Source organism: Dendropsophus ebraccatus, chromosome 5 (assembly GCF_027789765.1).
Source record: "Dendropsophus ebraccatus isolate aDenEbr1 chromosome 5, aDenEbr1.pat, whole genome shotgun sequence".
Classification (NCBI taxonomy): Eukaryota; Metazoa; Chordata; class Amphibia; order Anura; family Hylidae; genus Dendropsophus; species Dendropsophus ebraccatus.
Window position 1 is genome coordinate 22,876,970 of NC_091458.1, and position 21,235 is coordinate 22,898,204.

General features: G+C 41.4%; 1 protein-coding gene across 2 annotated transcripts in view; it reads right to left on the reverse strand.

The window, feature by feature from the left end:
• Positions 1-21,235, reverse strand: part of LOC138793426 (cyclic nucleotide-binding domain-containing protein 2-like) — a 149,764-nt gene that overhangs the window by 10,472 nt on the left and 118,057 nt on the right. Inside the window, exons 13-14 of one of the 2 annotated variants that reach the window (XM_069971991.1) lie at positions 16,692-16,895; positions 3,468-3,602 (exon numbers count right to left, since the gene is read on the reverse strand). In XM_069971991.1, coding sequence (XP_069828092.1) covers positions 3,468-3,602; positions 16,692-16,895 — 339 coding nt within the window. Of the gene's footprint in view, positions 1-3,467; positions 3,603-13,972; positions 14,173-16,691; positions 16,896-21,235 lie in introns of those variants that run through there. The other variant, XM_069971992.1, reaches the window with a different exon arrangement.

Genomic DNA, 21,235 nt, shown 5'->3' on the forward strand with positions numbered 1-21,235 from the left:
TGAAAAAAAAACCAGACTAAACACAGATATTCCTGCCAGTACAGAGAGTCACAGCTCAGTGTGTCCATCAGTCACATGACTGCCTTCTCTCTGTGAGCGCTCAGATGGCCTGGGATACACAGGACCTGTTTTCTGACTGTTTCCTGCTCTTTGAGAAAAAAAAGAGTCAGAAAACAGGAAGTGCCGTGTTCTCCATGATAACTAAAAAAAATAAATAATGAATGTAAATTGCAGACTTGCTTTATATCACATCTATAGTTGATTTAAATTTTGAAAGTTATAACGACAGTGACACTTCAAGTCACTGTCATCATTTATACGGTAGCACTGGTATCTACCGTCATATGATCACTCTATATTGTCTGTGTATAGTAAAGGATTTCAACAGGTTAAAAAATGTATCTTCTGTAGTTTGCCTCGGGCAGCAGAGTGTCTTGATTCACCCCTGTGTGTATGGTATCACAGCTCATACCCTTTGGCTATGACATACGTGGCATGGCTAATGAACGTGAATGCGGTTAGCTGCAATGCAGGTATCAGGTTGGCCCACGTGACCCGTTTGACGGCCTAAGATCTAACCTAAATGGTGTGGATCTGTAATACCAGACAAGCCTATGGACAAGAGTGGCATTGACGGATCCTCTTTGGCATTTGCGCCATCTCTGCGACAAGCTTGCCCTTTAACTAATACTGATTTTAAAATACCGCAGATACAGCACAAAAAAAAACTACTGTTATATCTTATGTCTATATGTCACCTTGGGAGAAGTAATACATTACAACCTATTTCATTTCACTCAAAATGTCTTCATTAAGTGTCCCAGAAAAATGTAATTCAGTCTGAAAGTGAGAGTTTTCTGACTGGAATTGTTAAATTCAGCCGCGAGATAATTGAGGATAAAATGACGAGATATGAAGGTTAGAGGGGAAACAGTCATTTGTTTTTTCGCTATTCTCGGTGAATACTTTAATACATTAAATGAGGCGACTGTCCAGACTGTGTGGCGGAATATCTTAAGGAAGCTTAAGTAGTAATTAAAATAGATTTACCGAATTGAAGCCGCTCTAGGAAGCGAATGAATACAAAACAGATAATTATGCCGCCAGTCCATTTAGAAAAGCCTAAGAGGCTCAAAGGTGAAAGAAGAGGTGATTAACCGAACCATTAAAAAACAAAATAAATGCATTAGTAGCAATGAGAAGCTCGGGAAAGACGCCTGAGATTGGTCGTAATATGGCAAGTAAAGCCTCCAGTAATACACTGCGGAGAGAATGTTTGTATAAGGAAAAGCTGATTTCTCTTTCTGCAGATCGTCTTCTTCAGGTGACTGATCAAGGGATTATCTTCAGGACCATATCAGTAGATGGGGCTACACCGCATTGCTTGACTCGTGGAAAAGCTGAAATATTGCTAGAAGCTGCAACTATACGGAGAATGCTGTAAGTATATTTCTGTATGAGAGAGCGCCCTCTATGGGTGGCTAGAGGGAGAAAGAATTTTATTGAATTGCATTATATGGCTACCTGTGAAGGGAGGTGCTCTGTGGGTAGTACTGTTGCAGTTTATAGTACAGTTTTTGTTAACCCATTGACGCATTTTCCCATACATCCGGGGTTGCTATCAATGTACATATGGGTGAATGAGTTCAACTCTGAGTGAAGTCATTGAGTGGTGACAGGTCCCAGCTTGCCTTGGCTGGGGATCAATGTGAGAATAGTAGTGAGAATGATAGGAGGGGCTTCCCACAGCTCTACCGTCTCTTCTGAGAGTGAGAGGGTGCTAGAGTCAGGAGAAAACAGGAGTGACAACACAGTACAGTAATCACCAACACAGATATTAACTCCTTCCTACCTTGATTGTTGCCCCTGTACCATTGCTGTATCTAATAGTCACCCCTGTCCCCTGTTGTTGTACCTGATAGTCTCCCTTATCTCCCATTCCTGTACCTATAATCACACCCATTTCTGTGGTTGATCTTCACTCCTGTTACCATATCTGATTGTCACCAGTGTTACTGTACCTATACCTATTACTGTACCTGATCTTCACTCCTTTTACTGTACCCGATTGTCACTCCTGTTACTGCAATTATTTGTCACCGCTGTTAATGTACCTGATAGTCTCCCCCAGTACTGTACTTATAGTCATCCCTATTGCTGTAGCTGATTTTCACTTCTGTTCCTATATCTGATTGCTACAGCTGTTACTTTACCTATAGTCACCCCTCCAGTTGTACCTGATCGTCGCCCCTGATTGTAAATGTAAATTATCATCGCATTTGTCTTGCATGCAGAGAACCTACAGAAATTCAAATTATTTCTTTTTCCCAAAGAAAGAGTTAATCTATTGCCTAAAATTTACTACTAACTTTTACTACCTTTTATAATGAGAAAACAATCTTAGAATCACTTGGATAGGTTTAAGTGTCACAAAGTTATTAGCACATAAAACCAGACCGGTCAGATTTAAAAAATACAGCTTGGTCCTTAACGCTAAAGATGGCTGTGGAGTTGAGAAGTTACTTAGGGTTTATGAATCTTTTTATTTTTATATCTTTCGAGATCCAGCTCCTATAGAATAGAAAAAAATGCCTGTATGTATGGGTGGGGTTTAAATTATACTTATCTTTTTAGTGCTACTCTGGGACATTCTTGTATCATACAGGAATATAGTGTATTATACCTCATTGTTATGGCACCCTGGGGATCGGTGACGTGTTCACTGAATAAACCCTGAACTGCCTAGATGCTAAGGTCCTTATTGACTGAAGTTTCTAAGGGTAAAATGATAAAAATCATAGTCATCTCTAATACTATCCATTACAGTGGGAGTCTGACTGCCAGACACAGCTGCTATCTTTCTGGAACTATCTATTGCTGATGACACATACTGTATGTATATCTGATATATTTTATAATGATATATGAAAAAGCCTATTAAAGTGAATCTGTCACTAGGTTTATGCTTCCGTAAATTAGGACAGCATACACCAGTGACAGAAATGCTGAACAGATCGGTGTATTACTTACATCATTCTGTTCAGCCGTTCTCCTAATATGGAGGAGAACGGGATCCTTGCCGCACCCCTCCCCCCGCCCTCCAGCTGCTGATTGACAGGTGACTGCCTATACAGAGCGTGGATAGATAACTGCTAATCAACAGCTGGTGGGCGGAGTTTTCTGCTTCTCATGAATATCCAGGACTACTGAGCTCACGCACATAATGGAGAGCACTACTTATTGTGCATGTTATTCAGGAGGAGATCTCTGGATCAGCTGCACAGAACAATGTGAGTGATACATCATTCTGTTCAGCGTCTCTGTCACTAATTTTTGCTACCCTGAGATAGGACACCATAAACAGCATAAACCTACTGACAGAGTCTCTTTAAGGATATATTCAAATATGGCAAATATCTGAATAGGTTTGAATAAACATATATAGTCGATAATTGGTCTGAACTTACTTTTGTAGATAGTTTAAGGACGTATTCCTCAGTCATCTGTTTCTTAAAGAACTCCTTAGAAATGACGATACACTCCGCTCCATCCGAAACCAACGCCATGCCCAATGTGTCTTCATAAATAGTGTAAACCAGTCCCTGCAGGATAACAATCATGTATAATAATGGAATACAAGACTCCTGGGACACAGAACATGGCACGGAGCAGGAATGAATCATACATAGATGAGTGATATGTTAATTAATGGAGAACTCCAGGAAACAGCTCTGTAATGTAATGGTGTTGCTATCTAAGGCTCTGTTCACACTCATATTTAGCTTATAAACTGGGAAAGTATCCCAACACATACACTGTATATAAAGGGGTATTCTGTCTAAGGAAGGTATTCCATGTCCAGGGGTGTTGCTAGGATTCATGGGCCCCATAGCAAAAAAAAACTGTATGGAGCCCCATGAATCCTGTACACTACACCCCCCACTCCCAGCATACACATATACTCACCCAGCTCAGCTGTCCAGGGGTGGGGGGTTGAGGGGTGCTGACGGCTGTCCCGGGCAGAGAGGGGTTGCGGGCCAGCAGCTATCCAGGGGTGGGGCGGGGGGTTCTGTGCAGGTGTACAGGGGCGGGGGGCCAGTGTGGGCCGACGACTGTAGTCGGGTGCTAGTGTGAGCAGTCCCATGGAGGCAGACCACGCTTTGCCACACAGACCCCATAGCAGCTACCTGTATGGTAGCTACACCAGTGCCATATCCACAGGCTGATCATGAGGGTCCGACTCCTGGTGCTCCACCAATCTCAAGAACAGGGACAAAATTATTCCTTCAATGATTGGAGCACACTGGGTGTACATGGCCTGCTTCCTGTTCAATATAGAGCCACTAAGTATCACCAAGTTTAGCACTAGGAATATGGTCAGCATATACAGCGTTTGGCTGTGTTCACACTACGTATATTTCAGTCAGTATTGTGGTCCTCATATTGCAACCAAAACCAGGAGTGGATTAAAAACACAGAAAGGCTCTGTTCACACAATGTTGTAATTGAGTGGATGGCCGCCATTTAATGGCAAATATTTGCTGTTATTTTAAAACAACGGCTGTTATATTGAAATAATGGCCGTTATTTACTGTTATATGACGGCCATCCACTCAATTTCACCATTGTGGGAACAGATCCTTTCTATGTTTTTAATCCACTCCTGGTTTTGGTTGCAATACTGACTGAAATATACGTAGTGTGAACACAGCCTTTAGGTGTAACTCTTGTCCTCTAGAGCCCCTTAGGAAAAGAATACCTAGACAGTTGCCCAGTTTGCCATTCTCACTAAAACCAGTCCTTGCCACTGGGAGTAGTCGAAAAATCTAGATGGGGGGGGGGGGGGTGTCTACATACTTTGTCAAGGAAAGATATTATTTAAAGTGACACTGTCACCCCCTTTTTGCATTCTGACTTCTCTACACAGGTGTAAGGGGTAAATTTAGCGGTTTTCATACCTTATTTTATATCATACGTCATGGTGCTTGTTCAAGTAAAAAGTGATTTTTTTATCATCTGCAGATTGTGCTAAGTGGGCGGGTCTTCACGGCTTTACAACCTTTGAGAGTTCTTTTGGGTATTTTTTTGTTATATTTCTGCAAATTTATTCTTCTCCAGAAGGATGGAACTTATACCATCCTAACCAAACCAAAATTTCTAAAGAGTCACCTATCTGTAGACTGCTGTTTTAGGCTTCTTGCCCCTCGTCAGTCCATAGCAGGGTGCTGGCTACTTTCTTCCTTTTGGAGGAGAGCTGATTTGCAACCTTTTTTCAGTGTGATGTAGTTTTCTAACTTTTAGGGGAAACAGATTTGTATACTTTTTTCCTGTGGGGTATTGTCTAAAATAAGTTATCATGTATTCTATATAGTTACAGTTACTGTATTGATGTAAGTTTACCAGTTGTAATGGGAGTGTGGACCCGTGGTGCCCCCGAACTGGTCTAGCGTCTGGCCACTCTTCCAATTGTTTTCTGAGTCAGGAGTGGCAGATAGCCTTTTGGACTAGGATACACCGATACAAGGCACTGAGGGGTCAGGCAAAAGCAAATCGGTATTCTGGCCCAAATCTTGGGCAGGCAGCACAGTAGTATGGTCAGAGGCAGACAGAATGGTCGTGGCAGGCAGCACTAATTTGTGGTCAACAATACAGTTCATACACAAGGGAGGCAACAAGATACAGATGGGGTTGTCTTCTGCTGGACAATTGGGGGCCAGGGCTCATAGAGCTATGGATTGGTTTGTCTAATTCCCTCCTTGAGGATGTTAATATACAGTATCTGTAGAATCCGCAAATAAAAGTGCATCCAGGAGTCATTTACCCATCAGAACTTTCTTTAGAAAACATCATTTGTTCTTTGTTAAAGAAAATTATAAAATGCCTGTGCTGTGTAACGTTGCATCCACACCACGGCGAGAGGAGAAAACTTGTTATGAAAAATTGCCCGTACTTAGGTCTTAAACTGCTGTAACTTGGAAAAATGTCAGCAAATCTACGGTAAATAAGCAATTGAAGTAATCGTCACTCGAGACTCAAATCAGCGTGCACCAGAGCGATTTTCAGTGACTACTCTGCCGAGATGAAGTCACGCTGGTCTGTTATAAGTATAGGCGGTATTTACTAATGCCCTGTAATCTGGAACTTTGGCTCTTGAGTTTATTATATAAAACTTCAAATTTCATGTTATATTCAATTTAATCAAAAGTCAGCAAAGAAACCAAAAGTGACAGGTGGTTAAAAAAAAATAGTATTCACCGCTAAACACTTTGATGTGTAAAAGCTTGGTCGAGTTTTCCTCGATCCTGTTCGTTTCGCCAATTTTTTTTTTTAACAAATAATATTTTGCTCCTCTTTGATAATAATTTTTTAATTTTTATACTGATAGAGACTCATGAGTATTATTTTATTTATTTTTTTGTATCGATATAATTTATTGGATAACAAAAAAACTAAAAATAACAAAAAAAAAATGGAGTTCGCCATGCAGAGGCAGGCCGGTTCATCACAAGAAAATCAGCAATGTACCAGGGATGAGGCAGCAGTGTAGTCATCAGGATCGGGGCAACCGGCTATGACGCTGGTAAAATGGGAAAGGGAAATAATACTGAAGGGGTTAGACAGGCAGGCGTAATACGAGAAATAGGCCCATGTTTAAATCACAGTTTAAGGTAAATTTATGCTTTTATTGTTTTTTTGTAATTTTTAATTTTACTGTCTGTATCAGGGGTATCAAACTGCGGGTCTTCAGCTGTTGTAAAACTACAATTCCAATCATGTTGCAGGCAAGCTCGACATCTCTGATCTATAGTTCTAAATAATTCTGAAATTGTGCAGTTCTCATCGTGGCCGCTGGGCCTAAAACTAAGCTGAGACTTCCTGTTTTGTACAGGAGTTTCCTCTTTATCATCACATACAGTGACAGGGGACACCAGTATATTGATAAAAGAGGAACATACAATAGCAGCTGCTCACAACTCAGCCTCCTCCTCCCTGTAGAATGACCTCTATAAAGGTCACTAAATAATGGGACAGGTCCTATATACTGTGTCCTATGGTCCATGGGGCTTGCTGTAAAGCATATGTTATTAAAATAGCTCCGGCAAGATGGCCGCCCCCATAGTGATGTGCAAAAAAATTGAATATGCAACATTACTATCAGAAAATAGAAACAGATCATATTTTAATATCAGACTCTGATCAGTAAAAAGAAAAAAATCTAGGTGAGTTACTCTCCAGTGAAAATCTTTTTCTTTCAGGTTAAAATAGGCTTAGAGGGGATCTGACGGCAATATGTGAGAATTGGCAGGGAATCGTAGGAATTAAAGTGACTAATTAGCAGGTTATCCAGCGAAAATATTTTTCTTTCATATCAACTGGCTTTAGAACGTTATAAAGATTTGAAAATTACTTCTTTTTAAAAATCTCAAGTCTTCCAGTATTTATCAGCTGCTACACGCCCTGCAGGAAATGTTGTGTTCTTTCCAGTCTGACACAGTGCTCTTTGCTGCCACCTCTGTCCATGTCAAGAACTGTCCAGAACAGGAGAGATTTTCTATGGGGATTTGCTGCTGATCTGGACAGTTCCTGACATGGACAGAGGTGGCAGCAGAGAGCGCTGTGTCAGACTGGAAAGAGTTCCCACTTCCTGCAGTACATACAGCAGCTGATAAGTACTGGAAGACTTGAGATGTATAAATAGAAGTAAATTACAAATCTATCTAACTTTCTGAAACCAGTTGATATGTAAGAAAAAGATGTTCATTGGACAACCCCTTTAATCAGTTACTTTAATTCCTAGGATTCCCTACCAATTCTCAGATCCACTCTAAGCCTATTTTAACCTGGTCTAAGTTGTTCCAAAGTAATTTTCTTTAAGTTTCCACGTTGCACATACTGTATTACATATCAATGATGTATTCTCAGCCGTACCGGAAAATTACTGTTCAGAAACTTTTATTTCTGCAAAAATAAATCCAATCATTCGGAAACTCTCAGCAATCGTTTGTATTCAAAGAAGCTGAGCATGGCGCTGTATACTCCTCCATGTGCCGCCACCCTCTGCTCTGTCAGGTTTATCTCCTCGGAGCAGTGTTGCACTAGGTTAAACTCAATCTTTTTATTACTTTTTGTATATTTTTACCATATTCCTTTGTTCTACATCCAATAATTAAGATAAACTTTTAGATCTCGGCTGAGTGAAGAACGGCCGCGTATATTTCTCTTTGTGGGTTAAGACGGGGATTGTTGTAAAATTTATCTGAAAGCCGCCATGGCACCTTGCAGGCCGAGTTCCTGACCCTCTAGTCTTAATGAGGTCAGCGGGCTCCTCCACTTCTTAACAAAGTACTTTATTTAATAAGAAGGAGCAGAATGCGGAGAAAACAAAAACAAGGGCTACGAAATGTCAAGATCTGAAGAATTTTTTTAAACAAAAAATAGCTTTTTTTAAAATTGAGATTCCAAATGTCTTCTATCAACTGTTCTGTTCACAGCAGAAGTCCTAGTTTAACCCTGTATAGTATTACAGCAGCCCTTCAGCTCCATTCGCTGCACAGTCCCCATACCCAGGCTTCAAGGTTTTTTTCAGGATTATAAAAAACTGTTACTTTCTTGCAAAAACAGCGCGACCCCTGTCCTCAGGCTGTGTGTGGTATTACAATTGAGCTCCATTCACTTCAATGGAACTGACTTGCAAAACCTACACCCAAACTGTGTACAAGAGTGGCGCTGTTTCTGGGGGTGAACGGCAATGTTTTTTTAAGCTTGGAGACCCCCTTTTGGAGGTCAAGTCATACTGCAGTATATAAATTTAAATGGTTCTCCACTTTTAATAATAATTATCATCTGCTGTAAAGCATATATCCATAGTTGCCAACATTTAAAATCTTTCCAGGGACACTTTAGCGTTAAAAAGAGGGCATGGCTTATTGTGGGTGTGGTCTCGGTGGGGTGTGGCCTATCATGGTTGTAGGTTCAAAATTTTCCAGTTAGAATTTACAGTCAGAACAACAAAAAAGGAGCATTACCCACCCCAGTATTAGGTGCCCAGTATATTACACACCCCAGTTTCAGGTCCCCAGTATATTACACACCCCAGTTTCAGGTCTCCAGTATATTACACACCCCATTTTCAGGTCCCCAGTATATTATCCCACTCAGAGCAGGCTGAGACTCAGAGATAGCATTCTACTGACTGACTGTACATACTGGTAGTTTGTACCCATATGATGCAGCTGCACCCCATATCATCATACTACTACCCCCTTCATCCTCCTGCCCTTCCATCATCATACTACTTTCCCCTTCATCCTCCTTCTGTCCCTTCATCATCATACCAGTACCCCCTTCAGCATCCTCTTGTCCCTTCATCTGTATTTAAAACAAAAAAAGCTATACTTACCTCATCAGTATAGTTCCTCTAGTCCCCCAGGGACTCCTCTTCCTGCTCTGCATGAGTGACAGCACTCGCGCTGGAAGGGGGGGGGCGGAGCTTCCCGGGACATACCCGGAACATGGTTTTGCTGGGGCTATCTCCTCAGAATTGGGACAGCCCCGGCAAAATCGGGACTGTTGGCAACTATGTATATGTAAATGCTGCTAAAACAGCTCAGAGAAGATAGCGCCCCTATAATAAATTAAATTGTTAAAATTACAATCAGAAAATAGTAACAGACTTTAGGACCCTGGTGACGCCTCTGGTCTGAACTTAATGGTTTCTAGATTTCTCTTTTTAATCAACTCCATGAACAAATAAAACGGTATCTAGGGATAGGTAAGTAATATCTATATGATACAGTATTCTGATAGACTGCACTTTCATCATTCAGGATATACAGTGGAATCTTGTTAAGTCTGTAATTTCCCGTTCTGTACAGCATGATCTATATTGTCCTTTGCTGTACAGCGGATAGCTCCATATATCACAGGAATATGACCTTTCTGTTGTAATTCACATTTACTCCTCAGTGGTGATATTCTATATTATCACAACTGAAGGCCAAAAGGTTTAAAGGGGTATTCCCATCCTCAAAAAAAAAAAAAAAAAAAAAATTAAAAAAGTCAGGGTACTATACAAATGAAAACTATAATCCGCCCTGACGCCCTGCTGCTGCTGCTGTTCTGACAGCTTCTAGTTCCTGCCACTCAATGCTGCTTCCTTCTTCCTAGGATGTGTCCACAGGTACAGGATGTTTATACCAAGTATGTCTTCCATCACTGCAGAGGCTGTTGCCCAGATATCAAAAACTCCAAATTTGCATAGATATGTAGTCATAATCCCCTTGTCTGCATAGCCTTAAAGGGGTTATCCAGTGTGAGGAAAAAATGGCCACTTACTTCCAGAGACAGCAGTTCAGGTGAGGTTTGCAATTGAGCTCCATTCACTTCAATGGAACTGATCTGCAAAACCTACAGTACATCAAACTGTCTCTGAAAGAAAGGTACTGGAGGTGTTGTCTCTGGAAGAAAGTGGCCATGTTTCTCTAATGCTGGATAACCCCTTTAAGGCCCTAGTACCGGTCGATTTGTCACATTATCACTCCATGTAATAACGACAAGGATCAGCCGATAGAACAAACATCGGCTGTTTGTTGTCTTCCAATATGATGAAAAATCATTGGACGCCGACCGTGCAACACTATGTGTAATAGTGATGCCAAGCTGACAGCTGATGTATGTGTAAAAAAAATAATAATAATAAACTGTATACATACCTGTGTACACCACCATGTGTTTTTCTAGCTTCTAGCCCGCTGCCGCCACTGAAACCTCAGAGCTGGTCTCTGCAGTGACTGGCCGCTCAGCCTGAGACCGGACAGCAAAGCAGCCAGTGATTGGCTGAGTGGCCTGTCACTGCAGAGACTGGCTCTGAGGTTTCATTGGCTGCAGAGGTCACTAGCTAGAAAAACACATGGGGGTGTACACAGGTATGTATACAGTTTATTATTTTACACTTATGGGCTATGAAATACTACATGCCCTGTACTGCTGTGTGTGTCTGGTATCTCCCCTCTATAGTACAGTGTGATACTACATGTCCTGTACTGCTGTGTGTGTCTGGTATCTCCCCTCTATAGTACAGTGTGATACTACATGTCCTGTACTGCTGTGTGTGTCTGGTATCTCCCCTCTATAGTACAGTGTGAAACTACATGTCCTGTACTGCTGTGTGTGTCTGGTATCTCTCCTCTATAGTACAGTGTGATACTACATGTCCTGTACTGCTGTGTGTCTTTTATCTCCTCTCTACAGTACAGTGTGATACTACATGTCCTGTACTGCTGTGTGTGTCTGGTATCTCTCCTCTATAGTACAGTGTGATACTACATGTCCTGTACTGCTGTGTGTCTTTTATCTCCTCTCTACAGTACAGTGTGATACTACATGTCCTGTACTGCTGTGTGTGTCTGGTATCTCCCCTCTACAGTACAGTGTGATACTACATGTCCTGTACTGCTGTGTGTGTCTGGTATCTCCTCTCTACAGTACAGTGTGATACTACATGTCCTGTGCTGCTGTGTGTCTAGTATCTCCTCTCTACAGTACAGTGTGATACTACATGCCCTGTACTGCTGTGTGTGTGTATAGTATCTCCTCTCTACAGTATAGTGTGATACTACAAGTCCTGTACTGCTGTGTGTGTATAGTATCTCCTCTCTACAGTATAGTGTGATACTACAAGTCCTGTACTGCTGTGTGTGTATAGTATCTCCTCTCTACAGTATAGTGTGATACTACAAGTCCTGTACTGCTGTGTGTGTATAGTATCTCCTCTCTACAGTATAGTGTGATACTACAAGTCCTGCACTGCTATGTACCTGTGCCAGGATGAGTTGCGTCTTTGGGCACCAGTTGAGGGTGGCTTCATTTTATTTTTATGGGACTCTGTCCCTGTGTGACCTGTGTAGGACCCTGAAAACACTCCAGTCCTCTACATAGGAAGTAATTTAAAGTCTCTTTCTGTCACTGTTGTATTTAAGGACTTGCTATATCCATATATGTATATATAGCCTTTGCTGCAAAATTATCAAATGGTCTAATAGGCTCAGTAAGTGATTGCTTAAAGGGAACCTGTCACCCCCCCGTGCCGGGGTGACAGGCTCCCGACCCCCCGTTAGAGCCCCCTATACTCACCTAATCCCGCCGGGTCCCGCTTCTGGATCCGGTCGGGTGACGGAGATATCAGCCGCTGCAGCTCGGCGCGCGCGCTGAGAGATGAGTCCAACGCTCATAGAGAATGACGGAGCGCTGGACTCTCCTGTCATTCTCTATGGGTGTTGGACTCATCTCTCAGCGCGCGCCGGGCTGCAGCGGCTGAGATCTTCATCACCCGACCACCTCCAGAAGCGGGACCCGGCAGGATTAGGTGAGTATAGGGGGCTCTAACGGGGGGTCGGGAGCCTGTCACCCCGGCACGGGGGGTGACAGGTTCCCTTTAAGTGATTGCTAGCAGATCTGCGCTCACTTACACCAGGCATTGGGCCTTAACTTACAGGTCAGAGTTCTGGGAAAGCTTAATCATACTCTAGAGCTGCTTCCCTCATACTAAATGACAGATTATGTCTGTACTTTTTTAAATTGAACCTTTCATGCATTAATATGGGGGCAGCCATCTTGCCTCAGTTGCTTTTAATAGAACTGAACTTATCTGATATGCTTTAAAGCAAGCCCCATGGACATAGACAACAATAGCCAGGACTTTTCCCATTGACAGGAAGGGGAAACATTACTGATAGAGATGAGCGAACCTCGAGCATGCTCGAGATCATCCGAACCTGATCGTTCGGCATTTGATTAGCGGGGATGTTGAAGTTGGATAAAGCTCTAAGGTTGTCTGGAAAACATGGATACAGCCAATGACTATATCCATGTTTTCTATATAGCCTTAGGCAGTAGTGGATTATAATAGGGGCGTTTCGGGCGGCAGCCCGGGGCCCTGAGCTCCTGGGGGGCCCATGACCACCCAAAAAGACTTATACTTTCAGTGGTGTACTGTCTCCTGGCTACACTTCCACCATGATTTGCAAAAAAATCACAGTTTTTTTGGCAATTTTGCACAAATCAGGACATCATGACATTATCTGTCCTGTACTATGAACGCCAGGCTAGTGCTGCCATAGTTACAGTGGGGTGGGGGGCCCAGGCTTGGTGAACAGCCCGGGGCCTATGGTAAAGTTAATCCGCCCCTGGCCTTAGGGCTTTATCCAACTTCAGCAGCCACCACTAATCAAATGCCGAACGATCATCGCTCATCTCTAATTACTGAGCATACTCTATGACCTTTGAAGAGGTCAATCCATAAGAAGGCAGAGGCTAAGGGCCCTATTCCACGTGACGATTATCGTTCAGACTATCGTTAAATCGCTCAAATCTAAACGATAATCGTTCGGTTGAAATACAGTTAACGATTAACGAGCGAACGAGAAATCATTGATCGCTTTATAAGACCTGGACCTATTTTTATCGTTGCTCGATCACAAAACGTTCGCAAATTGTTCGCATTGAATAAGACATCGTTCGGTCGTTCGCAATAGATACGAACACAATAGCGAAGAAATAGCGAAGAAAAAACTATCGCAAATACGATCATAAGTAACGATTATCATTCCATGGAAATGAGTGAACGTTTTCAGGTCTTTCGCAATAGCGGTCAATTGAGATCGTTAATCGTTAACGATTATGCGAACGATAATCGTCCAGTGGAATAGGGCCCTAAGCTGTGAGCTTTATCGATTGTCTTCGCCATCTACCAGTGACACTTGTTGCTGTAACACTAAACAGATCGCTTTACAGCAGTGATCACAGACAGGAAGTCTCAGCTTAGTTTTAGGCTTAGTGGTCAGAATGAAAACCCCAAGATTGCAGAATTATTTCAGAATATAGACAGTAAAATAAAATAAAAAAAATTCTTTAAAAAATTTATTAAAACAGGATTTCTCAAGACACGTTCCCTTTAAATGAGGCCATAGTCAGAAATCTCAGTTTCTACAGATATGCAGTAGGTTTCCGGTTACAGGCTATGCTGGTATTCCTGGGATTCGGCAGCTTCTCAGTTGTGTGATTGTTTTTTGTCTTTTTTTTTTTTTTTTTCTCCTAACACTTCACGAGGAGTAAGTAAGGTAAAACAATTTCCAGGATCAGTGTATGGCGCTGTTCCTTTAATCACATTCCATTCTGGGATAAAAGCATTTCAATGTCAAACACGCATAGTGATGCAATTTAATGGGCCCATACAATTATAATTATCTAGTCAAAGCAGAGTTAAAGATCAGAAATAAAATATTCCAAAAAAAATGGCGACGGAGGCACAAAAAGTGACTTTAATTGGAAACTGCAGATCAGAGACACTTATCCCGAGCCGGCTAATTCATATCCAACGTACTCATCTTTACTCAGCTGCATTGCATAATGTAAGCCATTGCCTGGAGAAAAGAGCCCAGACGTATCTCTTAACTTCATTTTAATTCCATATGGTAAATTACATTTTACAAACGCCTGGAATTAAGATGAGATCTTATGGCATCGAAAAGATTAAAACCTGTTTTATCTCCAGAAAGAAGAAGAAGAAAAAACGGCAAGAAAAAAAAGAAAAAGGAAAGAACAAAAAGATTCATCAAAAAGAGCAAAGCTAACAGAGCCACGTTCCGTTGTAAGAGAGAATGGATGACAAATTGGACCAACTTTTTTTTTTTTTTTTTTAGGGGTTTTGCAATTTTGACAAAAAATACTTATATACCCTGAATTATGGGGAGGGTTCTCTTTTCAGGATTTTCATCTTTGGCCAAAATGGAAACAGTTACTAAGAGGGTCTTTCACTTTGGAGGACCTGTCCTGTCCTTCATTACAAAGACTGTAAAGACTGGAGTTGTGTATCCGCACCATGGAGCGAAGTCTGGGATTTATGGAAAGGCGTTAGGAGCACATGACCAATTAGAGACATACTGTCCCTTTAAATCTGTGATAGCCGACACGCGCCCAGCCTATGAGGTGGGGATGTGTGTGCCAGCCAGGAAGACAGAACGTGGGACCATGGAGTGGCAAAGCACCCCCGGGGGCTGAAAAGCAGGCGGCTATGGCGTACACAGGTGGAGAAGAGCAGAGAGAATGGGTGTGGCGGAAGCCTTGAACATGGAACACCACCACAGCCCTAACAAAGACAATTTATTGGAATGAATGGCCAATGTGTAATGCTTCAATCCACCTGTGGTGGCGCTTCAGAGAAAATAAAGACAATACAGTTGATCTAGTTGATGACTAGAGGTCCAGGCAGGAGCAGACAATAACAAGCTTATTGTCAAGGGTTGTGTTAACTCACTCAAGTTTCATGCAGTACATCATTTAAAGGGGAACTCCAACAAAAACCATTTGCTTTTGAATCAACTGGTGTCAGAAAGTTATACAGATTTGGATTAACCAATCACCACAGGGGAATTTAACAGGATACTCCCATCTAAGGAAGTTGTCCCCTATGCATAGGATAAGAAATCACAAACTGATCGGTGGTGATCCTACCACTGGGACTCCCATCGAGAATGGGTACAAGCTTGTCCTTTGAATGGATGGTGTTCTGCTTCATTCATTTTCTAAGGATCCACCAATATCTTCCAAGTTCAGAACCTGGAATGTTGGGTAGCTCCATTGAGAACAAATGGAACTTTAGCCAAGAACAATTATCTCAGGATCTTCGGGAACCTGGCAATCAGATCCCTGGTAGAGATGAGCCAACCTCGAGCCTGCTTGGGTTCGTCTGAACCTGAACACTCTGCATTTGATTACTGATGGCTGAAGAAGTTGGATGCGGCCATTGGAAGTCCTGGAAAACATGGATATAGCCTATGGCCCATGGTTGTACACGTTTCCCTCCTCTTCAGCCACCGGTAATCAAAGGCAGAGCATTCGGGTTTAGAGATGATTGAACATTGGGAATTTTAATATTTGATCGAACTCGAACCTTCGTCGTTTGATTCCCGATGCCTTCCCATTCCATGAGGAAGGTAGAGACAGCCCGAGTACCACCTGGAAAACAGGGATACAGTCTATCACCTAGGCTGTATCCCTGTTTTCCAGGCGGTACTCGAGCTGTCTCCACCTTCCCCACAGAACGGTAAGGAATCAGGAATCAAATGATGAAGGTTCGAGTTCGATCGAACCTGAAAATTCCCGATGTTTGATCATCTCTATTCGGGTTCAGATAACATCTGATGTTCGCTCATCTCTAATCTTCGCCAATAATCTTGTTATCCCCTATACTATGATTAAACAATAACACAATAAGATAGGAGTACCCCTTTAACTCAGAAATCACTAATAATTAGAGATGAGCGAACCGGGTTCGGGTTCAAGTCGATCCGAACCCGAACATTCGGTATTTGATCAGCTGGGGCTGCTGAACTTGGATAAAGCTCTAAGGTTGTCTGGAAAACATGGATACAGCCAATGACCATATCCATGTTTTCCACATAGCCTTAGGGCTTTATCCAACTTCAGCAGCCACCGCTAATCAAATGCCGAAAGTTCGGGTTCAGGTTCACATCGACTCGAGCATGCTCCAGGTTCGCTCATCTCTACTAATAATATAAGAAAAGTATATACTTTATACTCTATCCTGGACAGCCCCTTTAAGAAGAAAGTTGTATCTTCAGCACATGATTTATACATTACCGGTACGTTACAAAGTTTGAGCTACTACTTACAAAAACTTCCCCGGCTCGGAGAGTCTGGATGTGAATAAATATTTGGGGTACGTTCTCCTCCTCTTGTGTTATAGATATGACCGGCTGCCGGGTGGCTGCCGCACTTGATCTTGCTGTCTCATTCAATTTTCTTTCTCTCTGTAAGAGCGGCAGTAGATGCTCCTCTTCAATGAAATTACATGATGGATTTTCATATTCTTGATCCTTGCAAAATCAAGATAGGAGAGATGGAAGGCATTTATTCTGCTATTCCTCAAAAAGAACACATTGTATCACTAGCTTGTATGCCTGCTCACTACATTTAACCACTTATGTGGCGGTTTTATTTTTTTGCTTTTCATTCTCACATTCTAAGACACATACTTTTTTATTATTATTTTTTTTATTATTATTATTATTATTATTATTATTATTATGCCGGTGACATATGAGGTCTTCCTTTTACCTGGATGAGCGGTATTTTTATTGGTAAAACTTTGGAGCATACTGTATAAATAATAAGGATATGTATACCAAATAAATAGTATAGCTATGTACAGTAAACCGTATAAATAATATAGCTACTAGAGATGAGCGAACCTTGAGCATGCTCGAGTCGATCCGAACCCGAACTTTCGGCATTTGATTAGCGGGGGCTGCTGAACTTGGATAAAGCCCTAAGGCTATGTGGAAAACATGGATATAGTCATTGGCTGTATCCATGTTTTCCAGACAACCTTAGAGCTTTATCCAAGTTCAGCAGCCCCCGCTAATCAAATACCGAACGTTCGGGTTCGGATCGACTCGAACCCGAACCCGGTTCGCTCATCTCTAAGAGCTATGTATACCGTATAAATAATATAACTATGTATACAGTATAAAAAGTATAGCTACATATACCGCATAAATAATATAACTATGTATATTGTATAAATAACATAGCCTATTAGATATTACTTATCAAAGTCGGAATGTTTGTTAGATCCCTTGCTGCCACAGTAAACCATTGTTCCTATGTGATCTTAATACAAATGCTATTGCCTCTGACATCTAAGGAGTTAAAGGTACTCTTAAGAAAACTTCTATTTAAAAAAAAAAAATCTTAAGTCATCCAGTACTTATCAGCTGCTGTATGTCCTGCATGAAGTTGTGTATTCTTTCCAGTCTGACACAGTGCTCTCTGCTGCCACCTCTGTCAATGTCAGGAACTGTCCAGAGCAGTAGCAAATCCCCATAGAAAACCTCTTCTGCTCTGGACAGTTCCTGACATGGACTGAGGTGGCAGCAGAGAGCACTGTCAGACTGGAAAGAATACACATCTTCAACAGTACTGTTTAATAAAGAGACTCTGTCAGCAGGTTTATGGTGTCCTATCTCAGGGTAGCATAAACTAGTGACAGAGAAGTTGATGTTGTAGGATGATGTATCACTTACAGCTGCATCCAGACATATCCTCCTGAATGACATGGTCAATAAGTAGTCCTCTCTATTATGTGTGTGAGCTCAGTGGTCCTTGATATTCATGAGCACCAGGACACTCCACTCACAGGCAGTTATAGTTATCTATCTGTGCTGTCTACAGACAGTCAACTGTCAATCAGCAGCTGGGGGGTGGGGTGAGGGGTGTGGCAAGAATCCTATTCTCCTGCATATTAGAAGAACGGCTGAACAGAATGATGTAGGTAATACGTTGTTCTGTTCAGCATTTCTGTCACTAGTTTATGCTGGCCTCATTTAAGGCCGCAGAAACCTAGTGACATATTCCCTTTAAGCAGAGTAGGGCATTTTTTGAGCACAGTATGCTAATGTTTGAAAGCTATTCTACATTTACATGTCCCCCATACATTGCTCTACCAAATGGATTCTATAGACTATATTCCAGTCCCAGATAAATATATAAAGGCAATGTGGACAAACACTGCTCTATGGTATTTGAATTGCACCATAGTACATGTACAGGCGATGGTACACAGGAGAGGTAATCCATCCACCAGTAAGCAGCACTGGATATAACCAGGACACAGGCTATTGGTCCGCTGGGAATACATTTATTAAAAGTCTCCGCTGGCTTATGCCTGGAATATGTAAATAATCTGCTAAATAAAAGGGTCCACTTTGATCAGTAAGTAAAAGTGGGTCAGCAGGGGATAAATTAGACAAAACAATTAATTTATTTTAACCTAATGCATAAAGCACCTCATTTCCCTTTCTATTAAAAGACTTTTCAAGCTGAGTCTCCGCTATTTGCATAAATAGTGCTTTCAGCAACGTGTATAATCAGGGGAAGTATAAGGCGGTGGGGTGGGGGGGGGAGAGCAGGAACATACAGAACGCTATTAGGTAAAATGATCAAACTGAGAAAGATGCTTCCAATAGTAAAAGCTCCATAAACAGGACGAGCTACAGGAGCTTGGGGAGTGCTAGGACTTCGATAGAGGAGACTGGTAAGAGAATATCATAGTCAAGACTTGATCGTTTCACTTATACATTATGTAATTATGTATATATATAAAAATCCTATAATATACTCGACTTACACAATCCCTACTTGTTAGATCCCTTGACAATAAAAAAAAGGTTCCCCTGTGATCAGATTTATTATGGAGGAAAATCAGACAGTGTTTATTTTCTCTAGTGTCACCACTGGTAAAATTAAGTATTACACAGGGCCCATTCAAATCAATAAGAGAAACAGATCGCTGATCTCAGGGAGACCAGCCAAACAATAACACTGCCGGCTGCTAGTGAAAGCACTCAATGCAGTTGCAAAAGAAGAGCCTGTGGAGCCTCATTTAAGAGTCTTAAAACACAGGACTAGCCAAATATCCTTTAGGGAGACCACCAAAACCACCATATTAAGTGGCCCTATAAATGTAATGACAAGGGAAAAACCAAGGTCGGGCCACACATCCGGCTCGGGCCTAATGTGGGTTTCTAGGTGAAAAAAATGCACGCGCTATGGACTTTTAAGCACAAGGAGGACAAAACGAAAAAGCAAAAATTTAAATTGGCCCGGTCCTCTAAGGGTTAATGTTGAAATCAATGTAATATAAACATCCAGATTGTGCTCCATGCTCCCTGCATGCTGATATTTGGTCTTTTCTGTTAAAAAAAAGAGACCAAACACAGGAAGTCCCCATCCTTTGTGCACTCACACAAGGACAGACCCCTGTTCAGCATGCAGGTTGTATATTAGTTGATTTTAATATTTATCAATATTAATATTTATCAATTTTATTATCAGCTCTGCAGCTTACCAGGAGACAATGTTCTTTGTTATGCAACAACTCAGTCAGTATAATGTCACTTTGTGCTTAAAAAGGTTGTGGTGCTGTGTGACAGGAGAGCTGACCATACAATGCGAGTGTTCCAAGGATTCTCTGCTATGTCAATATGCAGTAAAGGGAGGCACCTAGTGGCCATTTGTATAATTTTGATTTAAACATAGAAAATGTTTAAAAAAAAAAAAAAAATTAGGAAAGTCTATTGAAAAAGTGCTTGCAGTCACAACCCCTGTTGATTTCTTCTTTTAAAAAATTGCATCAGTGCCTTTTTTAAGCAGCACTGCAGAGAGTGTTCTGCATCTGTTCGGTTAGTAGAAAATCTTCTTTACTGCAAGTCACTATAAGTAATCCATTTCATTTTTCTTGTGGTACACTAATTGTTGTGAAAAAGCAGTGCACAGAGCCACTTTTGAGCGATCATAGACGTACAAGTTGTGTTTGACTTTGCCTTAAGGTTTAGTCTTAATTGAAGATGCTGCTGTGGGTTCAAGGAACATGGCTAATGCATACTTACCCATCTTGCTACTGTTTTCCAGTGTCTGCCGCAGTTCTCCTCTTTAAAATGTCTACTCACATGTCATACAGACAGGAAATTACCACTAAGCGCTGACGCACAGGAAAAAAGCTACAAATTGATGGTGTTTTTAACAAGCAGGAAAAAAAAAAAAAGCAGCTACGTTTCCCATTTTCTGAACATCTCACTTGGGTTGTATTTGCCCCCCGTCGGCTCTTATCTCCAAGAACCTTCCAGCGCATTTTGAGGGGAAAATGATTTCTTTTAATTCGCTGTCATTAGATGTAATTGCCTGAAGACTGTTCCCAGCGAGAAAAAAAAAATGTCAAAACACTTTGAAAAAAATCAATCAAGTATTTTTGACGATTACTTTTCTTTTTTTCTCATTTCAATGCAAGTGTCTGTTCACATTCTTCACAAAGCAATGGTGCCTTCCAGATTAAAGAGGTTCTGCAGGAGTTCTTACCTTATAACATCCACCCCTCTCTAACACTCTACTTGGCACAAACATTATTTCTCTTTGTCATGACAATAAAGGTCAGTATGAGGTCATATGGATTGCATAAATTATGACACTCCCTGCATCAGCATCCCATCTCTATAAATCTACTACCTATATATTTTTATTTAAAAACAATATAATATAATTAATTAATATAAATCATAATATAAATCACAATGTCATGTGCAAAGAGTTTCATAGACTCACTACTTTTACAGTAAACAATCCCCGTCCGTGATAGACAACGTCTATTACTAAGCTAGTG